The sequence below is a fragment of the Oncorhynchus nerka genome, linkage group LG20 (assembly GCF_034236695.1).
Source record: "Oncorhynchus nerka isolate Pitt River linkage group LG20, Oner_Uvic_2.0, whole genome shotgun sequence".
In the NCBI taxonomy this organism is placed as follows: Eukaryota; Metazoa; Chordata; class Actinopteri; order Salmoniformes; family Salmonidae; genus Oncorhynchus; species Oncorhynchus nerka.
Window position 1 is genome coordinate 6,457,886 of NC_088415.1, and position 25,034 is coordinate 6,482,919.

Consider the following 25,034-nt stretch of genomic DNA (forward strand, 5'->3'; position numbering starts at 1 on the left):
TATTGTCCATGTCCATCAGAGTGCTTTCCAACTTCCTGATCTGGGCGAGGGGAGAGGAGAGGAGAGGAGAGGAGAGGAGAGGAGAATGAATTAACTTCTTCGAGATAGGGGGCGCTCTTTTAATTTTTGGATAAAAAACGTTCCTGTTTTAAACAAGATATTTTGTCACGAAAAGATGCTCGACTATGCATGTAATTGACAGCTTTGGAAAGAAAAAATTCTGACGTTTTCAAAACTGCAAAGATATTATCTGTGAGTGCCCCAGAACTAATGCTACAGGCGAAACCAAGATGAAGTTTCATACAGGAAATGCCCCAGATTCTGAAGGCGCTGTGTTCCAATGTCTCCTTATATGGCTGTGAATGCGCCAGGAATGAGCCTGCCCTTTCTGTCATTTCTCCAAGGTGTCTGCAGCATTGTGACGTATTTGTAGGCATATCATTGGAAGATTGACCATAAGAGACTACATTTACCAGGTAAAATTATTGCGTAATCTCTAGGTCCATGCGCGTTCCATTTCTTCAGAAGAGAAAGTAAACTGCCACGAAGGATTTATCATTGATAGATATGTGAAAAACACCTTGAGGATTGATTCTAAACATCGTTTGCCATGTTTCTGTCGATATTATGGAGTTAATTTGGAAAAAAGTTCGCGTTTTAATGACTTATTTTTATTTATTTTTTATTTAAAAAATTTAAAAAATCTTACCCAAACGTGATGAAGGAAACGGAGCGATTTGTCAACACAAATAATATTTTTGTAAAAACTGAACATTTGCTATCTAACTGAGAGTCTCCTCATTGAAAACATCTGAAGTTCTTCAAAGGTAAATTATTTTTATTTGAATGCTTTTCTGTTTTTTGTGAAAATGTTGCATGCTGAATGCCAGGCATAATCCTATGCTAGGCTATCAATACTGTTACACAAATGCTTGTTTAGCTATGGTTCAAAAGCATATTTTGAAAATCTGAGATGACAGTGTTGTTAACAAAAGGCTAAGCTTGAGAGCAAATAGATTTATTTCATTTCATTTGCGATTTTCACGAATAGTTAACGTTGCATTATGCTAATGAGCTTGCGGATAGATTTACACAATCCTGGATACAGGTTTTTTTCGTAGCTAAACGTGACGCAGAAAACGGAGCGATTTGTCCTAAGCAAATAATCTTTCAGGAAAAACTGAACATTTGCTATCTAACTGAGAGTCTCCTCATTGAAAACATCCGAAGTTCTTCAAAGGTAAATGATTTTATTTGAATGCTTTTCTGGTTTTTGTGAAAATGTTGCCTGCTGAATGCTAATGCTAAATGCTATGCTAGCTATCAATAGCTATCAATACTGTTACACAAATGCTAGTTTTGCTATGGTTGAGAAGCATATTTTTGAAAATCTGAGATGACAGTGTTGTTAACAAAAGGCTAAGCTTGAGAACTAGCATATTGATTTCATTTCATTTGCGATTTTCATGAATAGTTAACGTTGCGTTATGGTAATGGGCTTGAGGCTGTAGTCACGATCCCGGATCCGGGATGGCTCGACGCAAGAAGTTAATGAATGAATCAATCAAATTAATACATGGATGAATAAATGGATGAATGAATGATTGAATCTTCCACAGGGTTGTTTATCAGCATTTCATGGAGGCTTGGTGCAGAGTGTAAGAGTTCACTTCCAATTTTTGGAGAATTCAAAAATTAATTTACACATCAGCAGGTTTGTGAGAGAGAGAGAGCAGGGTTACCTGGTTGTGAGAGAGAGAGAGCAGGGTTACCTGGTTGTGAGAGAGGGTGATGGGTGTGTCAAACAAGGTCCACAGGATGCTCTCGTAACAGGGAGGGGTGGTGAGAGAGCCCTGGTACCTGAAGAAATGGTTCAGGTTCTCAGGTAGCATGGAGCGCACGTTGAGGGTGGATATGTTCAGGGACTGGCCTGTACAACAACACAAGAAGTGAAGAAAGAAAATGAGCATCAAACAGTTAATGTTGAGATGTGTCTGTTACTTGAACACTGTGAAGCAATTATTTGGGCTGCAATCTGAGTTGCAGTTAACTCTAATGAACTTATCCTCAGCAGTAGAGGTAACTCTGGGACTTCCTTTCCTGTGGCGGTCCTCATGGGAGCCAGTTTCATCATAGCGCTGGATGGTTTTGCGACTGCACTTGAAGAAACTTTCAAAGTTCTTGACGTTTTCCACATTGACTGACCTTCATGTCTTATAGTAATGATGTACTGTCATTTCTCTTTGCTTATTTGAGCTGTTCTTGCCATAATATGGACTTGGTCTTCTGTATACCACCCCTACCTTGTCATAACACAATTGATTGGCTCAAACGCATTAAGAAGGAAAGAAATTCCACAAATTCCACAAATAAATCCCACCTGTTAATTTAAATGCATTCCAGGTGACTACCTCATGAAGCTGGTTGAGAGAATGCCAAGAGTGTGCAAAGACGTCATCAAGGCAAAGGGTGGCTACACTGAAGAATCTCAAATTTAAAATACATTTAGATTTGTTCAACACTTTTTTGGTTACTACATGATTCCATATGTGTCATTTCATAGTTTTGACGTCTTCATTATTATTCTACAATGTAGAAAACAGTAGGTGTGTCCAAACTTTTGACTGGTACTGTATGTACATTCAAAACGAATGTTATTAATGTAGATAGATTCAGTAATATTCAGTAATATTCAAAAGAAAACCCAAATCACCCGTGTACTTGACTTTTTCCAGGTTGTTGATGAAATCGCTGTAGTAGGTGTTCTCAAAATGTCCGTCCTATAACGGAAATACACAAAGAGGAATGTGATGGATTCTGTATTGCTAGGCTACATCATGTTGCTAGGCTACATCATGTTGTCCTTGACACACATTGGCTAAGAAACAGAAACATGGCTGACTGGCAACGAGGACACAGGAGAGAATTTGTTAGGTTGTTGATGAAATCGCTGTAGTTGGTGTCGATTAGCCTCGTACGAACCATCCTGATGTCGTTCTCACATTCTGTATTCGTGTTGGGAGAGTTCAGTATGGTTCGTGCTAGGCTACGTGTCGATCAAACTAACTGCTAAAACTTCTTGGCAGAACAAAGCTAGAAAACAACCACACATTGGCTAAAGCAGAGGCAAGATGGCAACATGGCTACAGGAGAGATAAACAGACTGGCAACATGGCTACAGGAGAGATAAACAGACTGGCAACATGTCTACAGGAGAGATAAACAGACTGGCAACATGACTACAGGAGAGATAAACAGACTGACTACAGGAGAGATAAACAGACTGACTACAGGAGAGATAAACAGACTGGCAACAGGAGAGATAAACAGACTGACTACAGGAGAGACAAACAGACTGGCAACATGACTACAGGAGAGATAAACAGACTGGCTACATGACTACAGGAGAGATAGACTGGCAACATGGCTACAGGAGAGATAAACAGACTGGCAACAGGAGAGATAAACAGACTGACTACAGGAGAGATAAACAGACTGGCAACATGACTACAGGAGAGATAAACAGACTGACTACAGGAGAGATAAACAGACTGGCTACAGGAGAGATAAACAGACTGGCAACATGACTACAGGAGAGATAAACAGACTGACTACAGGAGATATAAACAGACTGGCAACATGACTACAGGAGAGATAAACAGACTGGCAACATGGCTACAGGAGAGATAAACAGTCTGGCAACATGGCTACAGGAGAGATTAACAGACTGGCAACATGGCTACAGGAGAGATAAACAGACTGGCAACATGGCTACAGGAGAGATAAACAGACTGGCAACATGGCTACAGGAGAGATAAACAGACTGGCAACATGACTACAGGAGAGATAAACAGACTGGCAACATGACTACAGGAGAGATAGACAGACTGGCAACATGGCTACAGGAGAGATAAACAGACTGACTACAGGAGAGATAAACAGACTGGCAACATGACTACAGGAGCGATAAACAGACTGGCAACAGGAGAGATAAACAGACTGGCAACATGACTACAGGAGAGATTAACAGACTGGCAACATGGCTACAGGAGAGATAAACAGACTGGCAACATGGCTACAGGAGAGATAAACAGACTGGCAACATGGCTACAGGAGAGATAAACAGACTGACTACAGGAGAGATAAACAGACTGGCAACATGACTACAGGAGAGATAAACAGACTGGCAACATGACTACAGGAGAGATAGACAGACTGGCAACATGGCTACAGGAGAGATAAACAGACTGACTACAGGAGAGATAAACAGACTGGCAACATGACTACAGGAGCGATAAACAGACTGGCAACAGGAGAGATAAACAGACTGGCAACATGACTACAGGAGAGATAAACAGACTGGTAACATGGCTACAGGAGAGATAAACAGACTGGCAACATGGCTACAGGAGAGATAAACAGACTGGCAACATGGCTACAGGAGAGATAAACAGACTGGCAACATGACTACAGGAGAGATAAACAGACTGGCAACATGGCTACAGGAGAGATAAACAGACTGGCTACATGTCTACAGGAGAGATAAACAGACTGGCAACATGACTACAGGAGAGATAAACAGACTGGTAACATGGCTACAGGAGAGATAAACAGACTGGCAACATGGCTACAGGAGAGATAAACAGACTGGCAACATGGCTACAGGAGAGATAAACAGACTGGCAACATGACTACAGGAGAGATAAACAGACTGGCAACATGGCTACAGGAGAGATAAACAGACTGGCACATGTCTACAGGAGAGATAAACAGACTGGCAACATGACTACAGGAGAGATAAACAGACTGGCAACATGACCACAGGAGAGATAAACAGACTGGCAACATGACTACAGGAGAGATAAACAGACTGGCAACATGTTTACAGGAGAGATAAACAGACTGGCAACATGACTACAGAGAGATAAACAGACTGACTAAAGAGATAAACAGACTGGCAACATGACTACAGGAGAGATAAACAGACTGGCAACATGGCTACAGGAGAGATAAACAACATGACTACAGGAGAGATAAACAGACTGGCAACATGACTACAGGAGAGATAAACAGACTGGCAACATGGCTACAGGAGAGATAAACAACATGACTACAGGAAAGATAAACAGACTGGCAACATGACTACAGGAGAGATAAACAGACTGGCAACATGGCTACAGGAGAGATAGACAACATGACTATAGGAGAGATAAACAGACTGGCAACATGACTACAGGAGAGATAAACAGACTGGCAACATGTTTACAGGAGAGATAAACAGACTGGCAACATGACTAAGATAGACAGACTGGCAACATGACTACAGGAGAGATAAACAGACTGGCAACATGACTACAGGAGAGATAAACAGACTGGCAACATGGCTACAGGAGAGATAAACAGACTGACTACAGGAGAGATAAACAGACTGGCAACATGGCTACAGGAGAGATAAACAGACTGGCAACATGGCTACAGGAGAGATAAACAGACTGACTACAGGAGAGATAAACAGACTGGCAACATGACTACAGGAGAGATAAACAGACTGGCAACAGACTACAGGAGAGATAAACAGACTGGCAACATGGCTACAGGAGAGATAAACAGACTGACTACAGGAGAGATAAACAGACTGGCAACATGACTACAGGAGAGATAAACAGACTGGCAACAGGAGAGATAAACAGACTGACTACAGGAGGGATAAACAGACTGGCAACATGGCTACAGGAGAGATAAACAGACTGGCAACATGGCTACAGGAGAGATAAACAGACTGGCTACAGGAGAGATAAACAGACTGACTACAGGAGAGATAAACAGACTGGCAACATGACTACAGGAGAGATAAACAGACTGGCAACATGTCTACAGGAGAGATAAACAGACTGACTACAGGAGAGATAAACAGACTGGCAACATGACTACAGGAGAGATAAACAGACTGACTACAGGAGAGATAAACAGACTGGCAACATGTTTACAGGAGAGATAAACAGACTGGCAACATGACCACAGGAGAGATAAACAGACTGGCAACATGACTACAGGAGAGATAAACAGACTGGCAACATGTTTACAGGAGAGATAAACAGACTGGCAACATGACTACAGGAGAGATAAACAGACTGACTACAGGAGAGAGATAAACAGACTGGCAACATGACTACAGGAGAGATAAACAGACTGGCAACATGGCTACAGGAGAGATAAACAACATGACTACAGGAGAGATAAACAGACTGGCAACATGACTACAGGAGAGATAAACAGACTGGCAACATGGCTACAGGAGAGATAAACAACATGACTACAGGAAAGATAAACAGACTGGCAACATGACTACAGGAGAGATAAACAGACTGGCAACATGGCTACAGGAGAGATAGACAACATGACTACAGGAGAGATAAACAGACTGGCAACATGACTACAGGAGAGATAAACAGACTGGCAACATGGCTACAGGAGAGATAAACAGACTGGCAACATGACTACAGGAGAGATAGACAGACTGGCAACATGACTACAGGAGAGATAAACAGACTGGCAACATGACTACAGGAGAGATAAACAGACTGGCAACATGGCTACAGGAGAGATAAACAGACTGACTACAGGAGAGATAAACAGACTGGCAACATGGCTACAGGAGAGATAAACAGACTGGCAACATGGCTACAGGAGAGATAAACAGACTGACTACAGGAGAGATAAACAGACTGGCAACATGACTACAGGAGAGATAAACAGACTGGCAACATGACTACAGGAGAGATAAACAGACTGGCAACATGGCTACAGGAGAGATAAACAGACTGGCAACATGACTACAGGAGAGATAAACAGACTGGCAACAGGAGAGATAAACAGACTGACTACAGGAGGGATAAACAGACTGGCAACATGGCTACAGGAGAGATAAACAGACTGGCAACATGGCTACAGGAGAGATAAACAGACTGGCTACAGGAGAGATAAACAGACTGACTACAGGAGAGATAAACAGACTGGCAACATGACTACAGGAGAGATAAACAGACTGGCAACATGTCTACAGGAGAGATAAACAGACTGACTACAGGAGAGATAAACAGACTGGCAACATGGCTACAGGAGAGATAAACAGACTGGCAACATGACTACAGGAGAGATAAACAGACTGGCAACATGGCTACAGGAGAGATAAACAGACTGACTACAGGAGAGATAAACAGACTGGCAACATGACTACAGGAGAGATAAACAGACTGGCAACATGACTACAGGAGAGATAGACAGACTGGCAACATGGCTACAGGAGAGATAAACAGACTGACTACAGGAGAGATAAACAGACTGGCAACATGACTACAGGAGCGATAAACAGACTGGCAACAGGAGAGATAAACAGACTGGCAACATGACTACAGGAGAGATAAACAGACTGGTAACATGGCTACAGGAGAGATAAACAGACTGGCAACATGGCTACAGGAGAGATAAACAGACTGGCAACATGGCTACAGGAGAGATAAACAGACTGGCAACATGACTACAGGAGAGATAAACAGACTGGCAACATGGCTACAGGAGAGATAAACAGACTGGCTACATGTCTACAGGAGAGATAAACAGACTGGCAACATGACTACAGGAGAGATAAACAGACTGGTAACATGGCTACAGGAGAGATAAACAGACTGGCAACATGGCTACAGGAGAGATAAACAGACTGGCAACATGGCTACAGGAGAGATAAACAGACTGGCAACATGACTACAGGAGAGATAAACAGACTGGCAACATGGCTACAGGAGAGATAAACAGACTGGCAACAGGAGAGATAAACAGACTGGCAACATGACTACAGGAGAGATAAACAGACTGGTAACATGGCTACAGGAGAGATAAACAGACTGGCAACATGGCTACAGGAGAGATAAACAGACTGGCAACATGGCTACAGGAGAGATAAACAGACTGGCAACATGACAACAGGAGAGATAAACAGACTGGCAACATGGCTACAGGAGAGATAAACAGACTGGCTACATGTCTACAGGAGAGATAAACAGACTGGCAACATGACTACAGGAGAGATAAACAGACTGGCAACATGACCACAGGAGAGATAAACAGACTGGCAACATGACTACAGGAGAGATAAACAGACTGGCAACATGTTTACAGGAGAGATAAACAGACTGGCAACATGACTACAGGAGAGATAAACAGACTGACTACAGGAGAGATAAACAGACTGGCAACATGACTACAGGAGAGATAAACAGACTGGCAACATGGCTACAGGAGAGATAAACAACATGACTACAGGAGAGATAAACAGACTGGCAACATGACTACAGGAGAGATAAACAGACTGGCAACATGGCTACAGGAGAGATAAACAACATGACTACAGGAAAGATAAACAGACTGGCAACATGACTACAGGAGAGATAAACAGACTGGCAACATGGCTACAGGAGAGATAGACAACATGACTACAGGAGAGATAAACAGACTGGCAACATGACTACAGGAGAGATAAACAGACTGGCAACATGGCTACAGGAGAGATAGACAGACTGGCAACATGACTACAGGAGAGATAAACAGACTGGCAACATGGCTACAGGAGAGATAAACAGACTGACTACAGGAGAGATAAACAGACTGGCAACATGGCTACAGGAGAGATAAACAGACTGGCAACATGGCTACAGGAGAGATAAACAGACTGGCAACATGGCTACAGGAGAGATAAACAGACTGACTACAGGAGAGATAAACAGACTGGCAACATGACTACAGGAGAGATAAACAGACTGGCAACATGACTACAGGAGAGATAAACAGACTGGCAACATGGCTACAGGAGAGATAAACAGACTGACTACAGGAGAGATAAACAGACTGGCAACATGACTACAGGAGAGATAAACAGACTGGCAACAGGAGAGATAAACAGACTGACTACAGGAGGGATAAACAGACTGGCAACATGGCTACAGGAGAGATAAACAGACTGGCAACATGGCTACAGGAGAGATAAACAGACTGGCAACATGGCTACAGGAGAGATAAACAGACTGACTACAGGAGAGATAAACAGACTGGCAACATGGCTACAGGAGAGATAAACAGACTGGCAACATGGCTACAGGAGAGATAAACAGACTGACTACAGGAGAGATAAACAGACTGGCAACATGACTACAGGAGAGATAAACAGACTGGCAACATGACTACAGGAGAGATAAACAGACTGGCAACATGGCTACAGGAGAGATAAACAGACTGACTACAGGAGAGATAAACAGACTGGCAACATGACTACAGGAGAGATAAACAGACTGGCAACAGGAGAGATAAACAGACTGACTACAGGAGAGATAAACAGACTGGCAACATGACTACAGGAGAGATAAACAGACTGGCAACATGTCTACAGGAGAGATAAACAGACTGACTACAGGAGAGATAAACAGACTGGCAACATGACTACAGGAGAGATAAACAGACTGACTACAGGAGAGATAAACAGACTGGCAACATGTTTACAGGAGAGATAAACAGACTGGCAACATGACCACAGGAGAGATAAACAGACTGGCAACATGACTACAGGAGAGATAAACAGACTGGCAACATGTTTACAGGAGAGATAAACAGACTGGCAACATGACTACAGGAGAGATAAACAGACTGACTACAGGAGAGATAAACAGACTGGCAACATGACTACAGGAGAGATAAACAGACTGGCAACATGGCTACAGGAGAGATAAACAACATGACTACAGGAGAGATAAACAGACTGGCAACATGACTACAGGAGAGATAAACAGACTGGCAACATGGCTACAGGAGAGATAAACAACATGACTACAGGAAAGATAAACAGACTGGCAACATGACTACAGGAGAGATAAACAGACTGGCAACATGGCTACAGGAGAGATAAACAACATGACTACAGGAGAGATAAACAGACTGGCAACATGACTACAGGAGAGATAAACAGACTGGCAACATGGCTAGGAGAGATAAACAGACTGGCAACATGACTACAGGAGAGATAAACAGACTGGCAACATGACTACAGGAGAGATAAACAGACTGGCAACATGACTACAGGAGAGATAAACAGACTGGCAACATGACTACAGGAGAGATAAACAGACTGGCAACATGGCTACAGGAGAGATAAACAGACTGACTACAGGAGAGATAAACAGACTGGCAACATGGCTACAGGAGAGATAAACAGACTGGCAACATGGCTACAGGAGAGATAAACAGACTGGCAACAGGAGAGATAAACAGACTGGCAACATGACTACAGGAGAGATAAACAGACTGGCAACATGACTACAGGAGAGATAAACAGACTGGCAACATGGCTACAGGAGAGATAAACAGACTGACTACAGGAGAGATAAACAGACTGGCAACATGACTACAGGAGAGATAAACAGACTGGCAACAGGAGAGATAAACAGACTGACTACAGGAGGGATAAACAGACTGGCAACATGACTACAGGAGAGATAAACAGACTGGCAACATGGCTACAGGAGAGATAAACAGACTGGCTAGGAGAGATAAACAGACTGACTACAGGAGAGATAAACAGACTGGCAACATGACTACAGGAGAGATAAACAGACTGGCAACATGTCTACAGGAGAGATAAACAGACTGACTACAGGAGAGATAAACAGACTGGCAACATGACTACAGGAGAGATAAACAGACTGACTACAGGAGAGATAAACAGACTGGCAACATGTTTACAGGAGAGATAAACAGACTGGCAACATGACCACAGGAGAGATAAACAGACTGGCAACATGACTACAGGAGAGATAAACAGACTGGCAACATGTTTACAGGAGAGATAAACAGACTGGCAACATGACTACAGGAGAGATAAACAGACTGACTACAGGAGAGATAAACAGACTGGCAACATGACTACAGGAGAGATAAACAGACTGGCAACATGGCTACAGGAGAGATAAACAGACTGACTACAGGAGAGATAAACAGACTGGCAACATGACTACAGGAGAGATAAACAGACTGGCAACAGGAGAGATAAACAGACTGACTACAGGAGGGATAAACAGACTGGCAACATGGCTACAGGAGAGATAAACAGACTGGCAACATGGCTACAGGAGAGATAAACAGACTGGCTACAGGAGAGATAAACAGACTGACTACAGGAGAGATAAACAGACTGGCAACATGACTACAGGAGAGATAAACAGACTGGCAACATGTCTACAGGAGAGATAAACAGACTGACTACAGGAGAGATAAACAGACTGGCAACATGACTACAGGAGAGATAAACAGACTGACTACAGGAGAGATAAACAGACTGGCAACATGTTTACAGGAGAGATAAACAGACTGGCAACATGACCACAGGAGAGATAAACAGACTGGCAACATGACTACAGGAGAGATAAACAGACTGGCAACATGTTTACAGGAGAGATAAACAGACTGGCAACATGACTACAGGAGAGATAAACAGACTGACTACAGGAGAGATAAACAGACTGGCAACATGACTACAGGAGAGATAAACAGACTGGCAACATGGCTACAGGAGAGATAAACAGACTGGCAACATGACTACAGGAGAGATAGACAGACTGGCAACATGACTACAGGAGAGATAAACAGACTGGCAACATGACTACAGGAGAGATAAACAGACTGGCAACATGGCTACAGGAGAGATAAACAGACTGACTACAGGAGAGATAAACAGACTGGCAACATGGCTACAGGAGAGATAAACAGACTGGCAACATGGCTACAGGAGAGATAAACAGACTGACTACAGGAGAGATAAACAGACTGGCAACATGACTACAGGAGAGATAAACAGACTGGCAACATGACTACAGGAGAGATAAACAGACTGGCAACATGGCTACAGGAGAGATAAACAGACTGACTACAGGAGAGATAAACAGACTGGCAACATGACTACAGGAGAGATAAACAGACTGGCAACAGGAGAGATAAACAGACTGACTACAGGAGAGATAAACAGACTGGCAACATGACTACAGGAGAGATAAACAGACTGGCAACATGTCTACAGGAGAGATAAACAGACTGACTACAGGAGAGATAAACAGACTGGCAACATGACTACAGGAGAGATAAACAGACTGACTACAGGAGAGATAAACAGACTGGCAACATGTTTACAGGAGAGATAAACAGACTGGCAACATGACCACAGGAGAGATAAACAGACTGGCAACATGACTACAGGAGAGATAAACAGACTGGCAACATGTTTACAGGAGAGATAAACAGACTGGCAACATGACTACAGGAGAGATAAACAGACTGACTACAGGAGAGATAAACAGACTGGCAACATGACTACAGGAGAGATAAACAGACTGGCAACATGGCTACAGGAGAGATAAACAACATGACTACAGGAGAGATAAACAGACTGGCAACATGACTACAGGAGAGATAAACAGACTGGCAACATGGCTACAGGAGAGATAAACAACATGACTACAGGAAAGATAAACAGACTGGCAACATGACTACAGGAGAGATAAACAGACTGGCAACATGGCTACAGGAGAGATAGACAACATGACTACAGGAGAGATAAACAGACTGGCAACATGACTACAGGAGAGATAAACAGACTGGCAACATGGCTACAGGAGAGATAAACAGACTGGCAACATGACTACAGGAGAGATAGACAGACTGGCAACATGACTACAGGAGAGATAAACAGACTGGCAACATGACTACAGGAGAGATAAACAGACTGGCAACATGGCTACAGGAGAGATAAACAGACTGGCAACATGGCTACAGGAGAGATAAACAGACTGACTACAGGAGAGATAAACAGACTGGCAACATGGCTACAGGAGAGATAAACAGACTGGCAACATGGCTACAGGAGAGATAAACAGACTGGCAACAGGAGAGATAAACAGACTGGCAACATGACTACAGGAGAGATAAACAGACTGGCAACATGACTACAGGAGAGATAAACAGACTGGCAACATGGCTACAGGAGAGATAAACAGACTGACTACAGGAGAGATAAACAGACTGGCAACATGACTACAGGAGAGATAAACAGACTGGCAACAGGAGAGATAAACAGACTGACTACAGGAGGGATAAACAGACTGGCAACATGGCTACAGGAGAGATAAACAGACTGGCAACATGGCTACAGGAGAGATAAACAGACTGGCTACAGGAGAGATAAACAGACTGACTACAGGAGAGATAAACAGACTGGCAACATGACTACAGGAGAGATAAACAGACTGGCAACATGTCTACAGGAGAGATAAACAGACTGACTACAGGAGAGATAAACAGACTGGCAACATGACTACAGGAGAGATAAACAGACTGACTACAGGAGAGATAAACAGACTGGCAACATGTTTACAGGAGAGATAAACAGACTGGCAACATGACCACAGGAGAGATAAACAGACTGGCAACATGACTACAGGAGAGATAAACAGACTGGCAACATGTTTACAGGAGAGATAAACAGACTGGCAACATGACTACAGGAGAGATAAACAGACTGACTACAGGAGAGATAAACAGACTGGCAACATGACTACAGGAGAGATAAACAGACTGGCAACATGGCTACAGGAGAGATAAACAGACTGGCAACATGACTACAGGAGAGATAGACAGACTGGCAACATGACTACAGGAGAGATAAACAGACTGGCAACATGACTACAGGAGAGATAAACAGACTGGCAACATGGCTACAGGAGAGATAAACAGACTGACTACAGGAGAGATAAACAGACTGGCAACATGGCTACAGGAGAGATAAACAGACTGGCAACATGGCTACAGGAGAGATAAACAGACTGACTACAGGAGAGATAAACAGACTGGCAACATGACTACAGGAGAGATAAACAGACTGGCAACATGACTACAGGAGAGATAAACAGACTGGCAACATGGCTACAGGAGAGATAAACAGACTGACTACAGGAGAGATAAACAGACTGGCAACATGACTACAGGAGAGATAAACAGACTGGCAACAGGAGAGATAAACAGACTGACTACAGGAGAGATAAACAGACTGGCAACATGACTACAGGAGAGATAAACAGACTGGCAACATGTCTACAGGAGAGATAAACAGACTGACTACAGGAGAGATAAACAGACTGGCAACATGACTACAGGAGAGATAAACAGACTGACTACAGGAGAGATAAACAGACTGGCAACATGTTTACAGGAGAGATAAACAGACTGGCAACATGAAAAACAGACTGGCAACATGACACAGGAGAGATAAACAGACTGGCAACATGACTACAGGAGAGATAAACAGACTGGCAACATGTTTACAGGAGAGATAAACAGACTGGCAACATGACTACAGGAGAGATAAACAGACTGGCAACATGGCTACAGGAGAGATAAACAACATGACTACAGGAGAGATAAACAGACTGGCAACATGACTACAGGAGAGATAAACAGACTGGCAACATGGCTACAGGAGAGATAAACAACATGACTACAGGAAAGATAAACAGACTGGCAACATGACTACAGGAGAGATAAACAGACTGGCAACATGGCTACAGGAGAGATAGACAACATGACTAGAGGAGAGATAAACAGACTGGCAACATGACTACAGGAGAGATAAACAGACTGGCAACATGGCTACAGGAGAGATAAACAGACTGGCAACATGACTACAGGAGAGATAGACAGACTGGCAACATGACTACAGGAGAGATAAACAGACTGGCAACATGACTACAGGAGAGATAAACAGACTGGCAACATGGCTACAGGAGAGATAAACAGACTGGCAACATGGCTACAGGAGAGATAAACAGACTGACTACAGGAGAGATAAACAGACTGGCAACATGACTACAGGAGAGATAAACAGACTGGCAACATGACTACAGGAGAGATAAACAGACTGGCAACATGGCTACAGGAGAGATAAACAGACTGACTACAGGAGAGATAAACAGACTGGCAACATGACTACAGGAGAGATAAACAGACTGGCAACAGGAGAGATAAACAGACTGACTACAGGAGGGATAAACAGACTGGCAACATGGCTACAGGAGAGATAAACAGACTGGCAACATGGCTACAGGAGAGATAAACAGACTGGCTACAGGAGAGATAAACAGACTGACTACAGGAGAGATAAACAGACTGGCAACATGACTACAGGAGAGATAAACAGACTGGCAACATGTCTACAGGAGAGATAAACAGACTGACTACAGGAGAGATAAACAGACTGGCAACATGACTACAGGAGAGATAAACAGACTGACTACAGGAGAGATAAACAGACTGGCAACATGTTTACAGGAGAGATAAACAGACTGGCAACGTGACTACAGGAGAGATAAAAATCCCCATCAAAATCCATCAGTTCAAGTTTGAGATATCTGTCTTTTGCATTGGATGAGTCTCAATCCCCTGCATCTGCTTAAGTAACACTTCCTCGTCTGCGGTTAAAGGTGGCAGAACTAGAGCGATGCATGTCAGACTGTGAGACATCACAGAAAATGAGACTTCTCACGAAAACGTCTGTAGCATCCAAACGGTTTGATCTGTTATGACCATGCTATGGAAAGGGGAGACTCTCACAAACACAATGGTCTGTCTCTGTGTCACAGGACTCGTCTGAAGGTAACCAACACCGTTTTTATGTAAGTATGAAGGACTGGCCACCCCTCAGAGCCTGGTTCCTCTTTGGGGTTCTCTCTAGGATGGCCCAACCTCTTTCCCTCTTGGATGCAGAGCCAATATTGGACCTGACTTCAACTTTCCCCAAAATACTGCGCTGCAGGATGACACACTAAAGTGGAGTCATGCACAGCAAAAATGTTCAAAGGCCTTTTAAAATGTATGTATATTGTTTTGCCTAATTCTGTATTTTTCACAAATTCAGTTCTCTCTATTTTGTTTTTCCAGTTTTTTGGATTTTCCCCCAAAATTATTGTTTTCCCCCTGTTTTTCACACTTTTTAAAATGGAAAAACAGCTGAATTAAATGTTCTGTGTTCACAGCACTAAACCATATCAGAAGACGACTTTTGAGTTCCGGGAGAAAAATAAAATATAACAAACTTAGATTTTTGAGTGTAGTTGCCCTTTAATTCAGTGTGCATGCACAGCACTGTTGTTTGGTTAGCGTCATGCATACGCACGTATGTGATGAGTTAGAAAATCAAATGCCCACTGTGGTTCCACTGGGCAGCAAAATCTTTGTAAATGATGATTATTTATTGCAATTTAGTGGATTACATAGCTACCTCAATCATTATTTCAAATAATTTTGGGGACTTCACATCAATTGCTAGCTAACTAGCTAAATTTCTTTAGCTAGCTAGCAGGGTCAGTTAAATTAAAAATCCGCCTAGATACAGCCACGTCTCAAGTCACTTCATGAGATTTGTTAAATTAAAGAGGATTATAATAAAACGAATGGAATGGAGTTTTCCATCTCCCCATTTAGATTATTTCTGGCTCAGCACAGAAATGTCCTTATCCAGATGGTGTCGGGGGCTTTCATCAAGGTGTTTCTGTAGGTTGGGGGCTTTCATCAAGGTGTTTCTGTAGGTTGGGGGCTTTCATCAAGGTAAGTCGCTCTGGATAAGAGCGTCTGCTAAATGACTTAAATGTAAATGTAATGTAAATGTGTTTCTGTAGGTTGGGGGCTTTCATCAAGGTGTTTCTGTAGGTTGGGGGCTTTCATCAAGGTGTTTCTATAGTTTGGGGCTTTCATCAAGGTGTTTCTGTAGGTTGGGGCTTTCATCAAGGTAAGTGTTTCTGTAGGTTGGGGGCTTTCATCAAGGTGTTTCTGTAGGTTGGGGGCTTTCATCAAGGTGTTTCTGTAGGTTGGGGGCTTTCATCAAGGTGTTTCTATAGGTGGGGGCTTTCATCAAGGTGTTTCTGTAGGTTGGGGGCTTTCATCAAGGTGTTTCTATAGGTTGGGGGCTTTCATCAAGGTTAGTGTTTCTGTAGGTTGGGGCTTTCATCAAGGTGTTTCTGTAGGTTGGGGTGTTTCTTTTGGGGCTTTCATCAAGGTGTTTCTGTAGGTTGGGGCTTTCATCAAGGTGTTTCTGTAGGTTGGGGGCTTTCATCAAGGTGTTTTCTGTAGGTTGGGGGCTTTCATCAAGGTTAGTGTTTCTGTTAGGTTGGGGGCTTTCATCAAGGTGTTTCTGAGGTTGGGGGCTTTCATCAAGGTTAGTGTTTCTGTAGGTTGGGGGCTTTCATCAAGGTTAGTGTTTCTATAGGTCGGGGCTTTCATCAAGGTTAGTGTTTCTGTAGGTCGGGGCTTTCATCAAGGTGTTTCTGTAGGTTGGGGCTTTCATCAAGGTTCGTGTTTCTATAGGTCGGGGGGCTTTCATCAAGGTTAGTGTTTCTGTAGGTTGGGGGCTTTCATCAAGGTGTTTCTGTAGGTTGGGGGCTTTCATCAAGGTTAGTGTTTCTGTAGGTTGGGGGCTTTCATCAAGGTGTTTCTGAGGTTGGGGGCTTTCATCAAGGTTAGTGTTTCTGTAGGTTGGGGGCTTTCATCAAGGTTAGTGTTTCTGTAGGTTGGGGGCTTTCATCAAGGTTAGTGTTTCTGTAGGCTGGGGGCTTTCATCAAGGTGTTTCTGAAGTTGGGGGCTTTCATCAAGGTTAGTGTTTCTGTAGGTTGGGGGCTTTCATTAAGGTTAGTGTTTCTTCAGGTTTGGGGGCTTTCATCAAGGTTAGTGTTTCTGTAGGTCGGGGGCGTTCATCAAGGTTAGTGTTTCTGTAGGTCGGGGCTTTCATCAAGGTGTTTCTTTAGGTTTGGGGGCTTTCATCAAGGTTAGTGTTTCTGTAGGTTGGGGGCTTTCATCAAGGTTAGTGTTTCTGTAGGTTGGGGGCTTTCATCAAGGTTAGTGTTTCTGTAGGTTGGGGGCTTTCATCAAGGTTAGTGTTTCTGGGTTGGGGGCTTTCAGTGTTTCTGTAGGTTGGGGGCTTTCATCAAGGTGTTTCTGTTTTGTTTCATCAAGGTGTTTCTGTAGGTTTTCTGTAGGTTGGGGGCTTTCATCAAGGTGTTTCTGTAGGTTGGGGGCTTTCATCAAGGTGTTTCTGTAGGTTGGGGGCTTTCATCAAGGTGTTTCTGTAGGTTGGGGGCTTTCATCAAGGTGTTTTCTGTAGGTTGGGGGCTTTCATCAAGGTTGGGGGCTTTCAGGTGTTTCTGTAGGTTGGGGGCTTTCATCAAGGTGTTTCTGTAGGTTGGGGGCTTTCATCAAGGTGTTTCTGTAGGTTGGGGCTTTCATCAAGGTGTTTCTGTAGGTTGGGGGCTTTCATCAAGGTGTTTCTGTAGGTTGGGGCTTTCATCAAGGTGTTTCTGTAGTGTGTTTCTGTAGGTTGGGGGCTTTCATCAAGGTGTTTCTGTAGGTTGGGGGCTTTCATCAAGGTTAGTGTTTCTGTAGGTTGGGGGCTTTGGGGCTCATCAAGGTTAGTGTTTCTGTAGGTTGGGGGCTTTCATCAAGGTTAGTGTTTCTGTAGGTTTTCTGGGGGGGCTTTCATCAAGGTTAGTGTTTCTGTAGGTTGGGGGCTTTCATCAAGGTGTTTCTATAGGTTGGGGCTTTCATCAAGGTTAGTGTTTCTGTAGGTTGGGGCTTTCATCAAGGTGTTTCTGTAGGTTGGGGCTTTCATCAAGGTTAGTGTTTCTGTAGGTTGGGGGCTTTCATCAAGGTGTTTCTGAGGTTGGGGGCTTTCATCAAGGTTAGTGTTTCTGTAGGTTGGGGGCTTTCATCAAGGTTAGTGTTTCTGTAGGTTGGGGGCTTTCATCAAGGTTAGTGTTTCTGTAGGCTGGGGGCTTTCATCAAGGTGTTTCTGAAGTTGGGGGCTTTCATCAAGGTTAGTGTTTCTGTAGGTTGGGGGCTTTCATTAAGGTTAGTGTTTCTTCAGGTTTGGGGCTTTCATCAAGGTTAGTGTTTCTGTAGGTCGGGGCGTTCATCAAGGTTAGTGTTTCTGTAGGTCGGGGCTTTCATCAAGGTGTTTCTTTAGGTTTGGGGCTTTCATCAAGGTTAGTGTTTCTGTAGGTTGGGGGCTTTCATCAAGGTTAGTGTTTCTGTAGGTTGGGGGCTTTCATCAAGGTTAGTGTTTCTGTAGGTTGGGGGCTTTCATCAAGGTTAGTGTTTCTGTAGGTTGGGGGCTTTCATCAAGGTGTTTCTGTAGGTTGGGGCTTTCATCAAGGTGTTTCTGTAGGTTGGGGGCTTTCATCAAGGTGTTTCTGTAGGTTGGGGGCTTTCATCAAGGTGTTTCTATAGTTTGGGGGCTTTCATCAAGGTGTTTCTGTAGTTTGGGGGCTTTCATCAAGGTAAGTGTTTCTGTAGGTTGGGGGCTTTCATCAAGGTGTTTCTGTAGGTTGGGGGCTTTCATCAAGGTGTTTCTGTAGGTTGGGGGCTTTCATCAAGGTGTTTCTATAGGTGGGGGCTTTCATCAAGGTGTTTCTGTAGGTTGGGGGCTTTCATCAGGTGTTTCTATAGGTTGGGGGCTTTCATCAAGGTTAGTGTTTCTGTAGGTTGAGGGCTTTCATCAAGGTGTTTCTGTAGGTTGGGGGCTTTCATCAAGGTTAGTGTTTCTGTAGGTTGGGGGCTTTCATCAAGGTGTTTCTGTAGGTTGGGGGCTTTCATCAAGGTGTTTCTGTAGGTTGGGGGCTTTCATCAAGGTGTTTCTGTAGGTTGGGGGCTTTCATCAAGGTTAGTGTTTCTGTAGGTTGGGGGCTTTCATCAAAGTTAGTGTTTCTGTAGGTCGGGGGCTTTCATCAAGGTGTTTCTTTAGGTTTGGGGGCTTTCATCAAGGTTAGTGTTTCTGTAGGTTGAGGGCTTTCATCAAGGTGTTTCTGTAGGTTGGGGGCTTTCATCAAGGTTAGTGTTTCTGTAGGTTGGCGGGCTTTCATCATGGTTAGTGTTTCTGTAGGTTGGGGGCTTTCATCAATGTTAATGTTTCTTTAGGTTGGGGGGCTTTCATCAAGGTGTTTCTGTAGGTTGGGGGCTTTCATCAAGGTGTTTCTGTAGGTTGGGGGCTTTCATCATGGTTAGTGTTTCTGTAGGTCGGGGGCTTTCATCAAGGTTAGTGTTTCTGTAGGTTGGGGCCTTTCATCAAGGTTAGTGTTTCTGTAGGTTGGGGGCTTTCATCAAGGTGTTTCTGTAGGTTGGGGGCTTTCATAAAGGTTAGTGTTTCTGTAGGTTGAGGGCTTTCATCAAGGTGTTTCTGTAGGTTGGGGGCTTTCATCAAGGTTAGTGTTTCTGTAGGTTGGGGCTTTCATCAAGGTGTTTCTGAGGTTGGGGGCTTTCATCAAGGTTAGTGTTTCTGTAGGTTGGGGGCTTTCATCAAGGTTAGTGTTTCTGTAGGTTGGGGGCTTTCATCAAGGTTAGTGTTTCTGTAGGTTGGGGCTTTCATCAAGGTGTTTCTTTAGGTTGGGGCTTTCATCAAGGTTAGTGTTTCTGAAGGTTGGGGCTTTCATCAAGGTGTTTCTGTAGGTTGGGGGCTTTCATCAAGGTTAGTGTTTCTGTAGGTTGGGGGCTTTCATCAAGGTGTTTCTGTAGGTTGGGGGCTTTCATCAAGGTGTTTCTGTAGGTTGGGGCTTTCATCAAGGTGTTTCTATAGGTTGGGGGCTTTCATCAAGGTTAGTGTTTCTGTAGGTTGGGGGCTTTCATCAAGGTTAGTGTTTCTGTAGGTTGGGGGCTTTCATCAAAGTTAGTGTTTCTGTAGGTCGGGGGCTTTCATCAAGGTGTTTCTTTAGGTTTGGGGGCTTTCATCAAGGTTAGTGTTTCTGTAGGTTGGGGGCTTTCATCAAGGTTAGTGTTTCTGTAGGTTGGGGGCTTTCATCAAGGTTAGTGTTTCTATAGGTCGGGGGCTTTCATCAAGGTTAGTGTTTCTGTAGGTCGGGGGCTTTCATCAAGGTGTTTCTGTAGGTTGGGGGCTTTCATCAAGGTTAGTGTTTCTGTAGGTTGGGGGCTTTCATCAAGGTTCGTGTTTCTATAGGTCGGGGCTTTCATCAAGGTTAGTGTTTCTGTAGGTTGGGGGCTTTCATCAAGGTGTTTCTGTAGGTTGGGGGCTTTCATCAAGGTTAGTGTTTCTGTAGGTTGGGGGCTTTCATCAAGGTGTTTCTGAGGTTGGGGCTTTCATCAAGGTTAGTGTTTCTGTAGGTTGGGGGCTTTCATCAAGGTTAGTGTTTCTGTAGGTTGGGGGCTTTCATCAAGGTTAGTGTTCCTGTAGGTTGGGGGCTTTCATCAAGGTGTTTCTGAGGTTGGGGGCTTTCATCAAGGTTAGTGTTTCTGTAGGTTGGGGGCTTTCATCAAGGTTAGTGTTTCTTCAGGTTTGGGGGCTTTCATCAAGGTTAGTGTTTCTGTAGGTCGGGGGCGTTCATCAAGGTTAGTGTTTCTGTAGGTCGGGTGCTTTCATCAAGGTGTTTCTTTAGGTTTGGGGGCTTTCATCAAGGTTAGTGTTTCTGTAGGTTGGGGGCTTTCATCAAGGTTAGTGTTTCTGTAGGTTGGGGGCTTTCATCAAGGTGTTTCTTTAGGTTGGGGGCTTTCATCAAGGTTAGTGTTTCTGTAGGTTGGGGCTTTCATCAAGGTTCGTGTTTCTATAGGTTTGGGGGCTTTCATCAAGGTTAGTGTTTCTGTAGGTTGGGGCTTTCATCAAGGTGTTTCTGTAGGTTGGGGCTTTCATCAAGGTTAGTGTTTCTGTAGGTTGGGGGCTTTCATCAAGGTTAGTGTTTCTGTAGGTTGGGGGCTTTCATCAAGGTGTTTCTGAGGTTGGGGCTTTCATCAAGGTTAGTGTTTCTGTAGGTTGGGGGCTTTCATTAAGGTTAGTGTTTCTTCAGGTTTGGGGCTTTCATCAAGGTTAGTGTTTCTGTAGGTCGGGGCGTTCATCAAGGTTAGTGTTTCTGTAGGTCGGGGGCTTTCATCAAGGTGTTTCTTTAGGTTTGGGGGCTTTCATCAAGGTTAGTGTTTCTGTAGGTTGGGGGCTTTCATCAAGGTTAGTGTTTCTGTAGGTTGGGGGGCTTTCATCAAGGTTAGTGTTTCTGTAGGTTGGGGGCTTTCATCAAGGTGTTTCTTTAGGTTGGGGGCTTTCATCAGGGTTAGTGTTTCTGTAGGTTGGGGGCTTTCATCAAGGTGTTTCTGTAGGTTGGGGGCTTTCATCAAGGTTAGTGTTTCTGTAGGTTGGGGGCTTTCATCAAGGTGTTTCTGTAGGTTGGGGGCTTTCATCAAGGTGTTTCTGTAGGTTGGGGGCTTTCATCAAGGTTAGTGTGTCTGTAGGTTGGGGGCTTTCATCAAAGTTAGTGTTTCTATAGGTCGGGGGCTTTCATCAAGGTGTTTCTTTAGGTTTGGGGGCTTTCATCAAGGTTAGTGTTTCTGTAGGTTGAGGGCTTTCATCAAGGTGTTTCTGTAGGTTGGGGGCTTTCATCAAGGTTAGTGTTTCTGTAGGTTGGGGGCTTTCATCAAGGTTAGTGTTTCTGTAGGTTGGGGGCTTTCATCAAGGTGTTTCTTTAGGTTGGGGGCTTTCATCAAGGTTAGTGTTTCTGAAGGTTGGGGGCTTTCATCAAGGTGTTTCTGTAGGTTGGGGGCTTTCATCAAGGTTAGTGTTTCTGTAGGTTGGGGGCTTTCATCAAGGTGTTTCTGTAGGTTGGGGGCTTTCATCAAGGTGTTTCTGTAGGTTGGGGGCTTTCATCAAGGTGTTTCTATAGGTTGGGGGCTTTCATCAAGGTTAGTGTTTCTGTAGGTTGGGGGCTTTCATCAAGGTTAGTGTTTCTGTAGGTTGGGGGCTTTCATCAAAGTTAGTGTTTCTGTAGGTCGGGGCTTTCATCAAGGTGTTTCTTTAGGTTTGGGGCTTTCATCAAGGTTAGTGTTTCTGTAGGTTGGGGCTTTCATCAAGGTTAGTGTTTCTGTAGGTTGGGGGCTTTCATCAAGGTTAGTGTTTCTATAGGTTGGGGGCTTTCATCAAGGTTAGTGTTTCTGTAGGTCGGGGCTTTCATCAAGGTGTTTCTGTAGGTTGGGGGCTTTCATCAAGGTTAGTGTTTCTGTAGGTTGGGGGCTTTCATCAAGGTTCGTGTTTCTATAGGTTGGGGGCTTTCATCAAGGTTAGTGTTTCTGTAGGTTGGGGGCTTTCATCAAGGTGTTTCTGTAGGTTGGGGGCTTTCATCAAGGTTAGTGTTTCTGTAGGTTGGGGGCTTTCATCAAGGTGTTTCTGAGGTTGGGGGCTTTCATCAAGGTTAGTGTTTCTGTAGGTTGGGGGCTTTCATCAAGGTTAGTGTTTCTGTAGGTTGGGGGCTTTCATCAAGGTTAGTGTTTCCTGTAGGTTGGGGCTTTCATCAAGGTGTTTCTGAGGTTGGGGCTTTCATCAAGGTTAGTGTTTCTGTAGGTTGGGGGCTTTCATCAAGGTTAGTGTTTCTTCAGGTTTGGGGGCTTTCATCAAGGTTAGTGTTTCTGTAGGTCGGGGGCTTTCATCAAGGTTAGTGTTTCTGTTAGGTTTCTGGGTGCTTTCATCAAGGTGTTTCTTTAGGTTTGGGGGGCTTTCATCAAGGTTAGTGTTTCTGTAGGTTGGGGGCTTTCATCAAGGTTAGTGTTTCTGTAGGTTGGGGGGGCTTTCATCAAGGTGTTTCTTTAGGTTGGGGGCTTTCATCAAGGTTAGTGTTTCTGTAGGTTGGGGGCTTTCATCAAGGTTCGTGTTTCTGTAGGTTTGGGGGCTTTCAGGTGTTTCTGGGTTGGGGGCTTTCATCAAGGTTAGTGTTTCTGTAGGTTGGGGCTTTCATCAAGGTGTTTCTGTAGGTTGGGGGCTTTCATCAAGGTTAGTGTTTCTGTAGGTTGGGGGCTTTCATCAAGGTTAGTGTTTCTGTAGGTTGGGGGCTTTCATCAAGGTGTTTCTTAGGTTGGGGGCTTTCATCAAGGTTAGTGTTTCTGTAGGTTGGGGGCTTTCATCAAGGTTAGTGTTTCTTAGGTTGGGGCTTTCAGGTTTGGTTGGGGGCTTTCATCAAGGTTAGTGTTTCTGTAGGTTGGGGGGCTTTCATCAAGGTGTTTCTGTAGGTTGGGGGCTTTCATCAAGGTTAGTGTTTCTGTAGGTTGGGGGCTTTCATCAAGGTGTTTCTTTTGGGGCTTTCAGGTTTTCTGGGGGGGCTTTCATCAAGGTTAGTGTTTCTGTAGGTTGGGGCTTTCATCAAGGTTAGTGTTTCTGGTTGGGGGCTTTCAGGTTGGTTGGGGGCTTTCATCAAGGTTAGTGTTTCTGTAGGTTGGGGGCTTTCTTTCATCAAGGTGTTTCTGTAGGTTGGGGGCTTTCATCAAGTGTTTCTGTAGGTTGGGGGCTTTCATCAAGGTTAGTGTTTCTGTAGGTTGGGGGCTTTCATCAAGGTTAGTGTTAGGTTGTTTCTGTTTGGTAGGTTGGGGGTTGGGGCTTTCATCAAGGTTAGTGTTTCTGTAGGTTGGGGGCTTTCATCAAGGTGTTTCTTTAGGTTGGGGGCTTTCATCAAGGTTTCTGTAGGTTGGGGGCTTTCATCAAGGTGTTTCTGTAGGTTGGGGGCTTTCATCATGGTTAGTGTTTCTGTAGGTTGGGGCTTTCATCAAGGTTAGTGTTTCTGTAGGTTGGGGCTTTCATCAAGGTTAGTGTTTCTTTAGGTTTGGGGGCTTTCATCAAGGTGTTTCTGTAGGTTGGGGCTTTCATAAAGGTTAGTGTTTCTGTAGGTTGAGGGCTTTCATCAAGGTGTTTCTGTAGGTTGGGGGCTTTCATCAAGGTTAGTGTTTCTGTAGGTTGGGGGGCTTTCATCAAGGTTAGTGTTTCTTTAGGTTGGGGGCTTTCATCAAGGTTAGTGTTTCTGTCAGGTTGGGGGGCTTTCATCAAGGTGTTTCTTTCTGTAGGTTGGGGCTTTCATCAAGGTTAGTGTTTCTGTAGGTTGGGGCTTTCATCAAGGTTAGTGTTTCTGTAGGTTGGGGGCTTTCATCAAGG

General features: G+C 44.0%; 1 protein-coding gene across 1 annotated transcript in view; it reads right to left on the reverse strand.

Annotated features, from left to right (window-relative positions):
* Positions 1 to 25,034, reverse strand: part of LOC115120950 (carbonic anhydrase 6-like) — a 48,358-nt gene that overhangs the window by 11,971 nt on the left and 11,353 nt on the right. Inside the window, exons 5-7 of the mRNA XM_065005149.1 lie at positions 2,714 to 2,780; positions 1,773 to 1,930; positions 1 to 40 (exon numbers count right to left, since the gene is read on the reverse strand). The exon at positions 1 to 40 is cut by the window's left edge and continues 87 nt beyond it. Of these exons, the coding sequence (XP_064861221.1) occupies positions 1 to 40; positions 1,773 to 1,930; positions 2,714 to 2,780 (265 nt within the window). The remainder of the gene's footprint in view (positions 41 to 1,772; positions 1,931 to 2,713; positions 2,781 to 25,034) is intronic.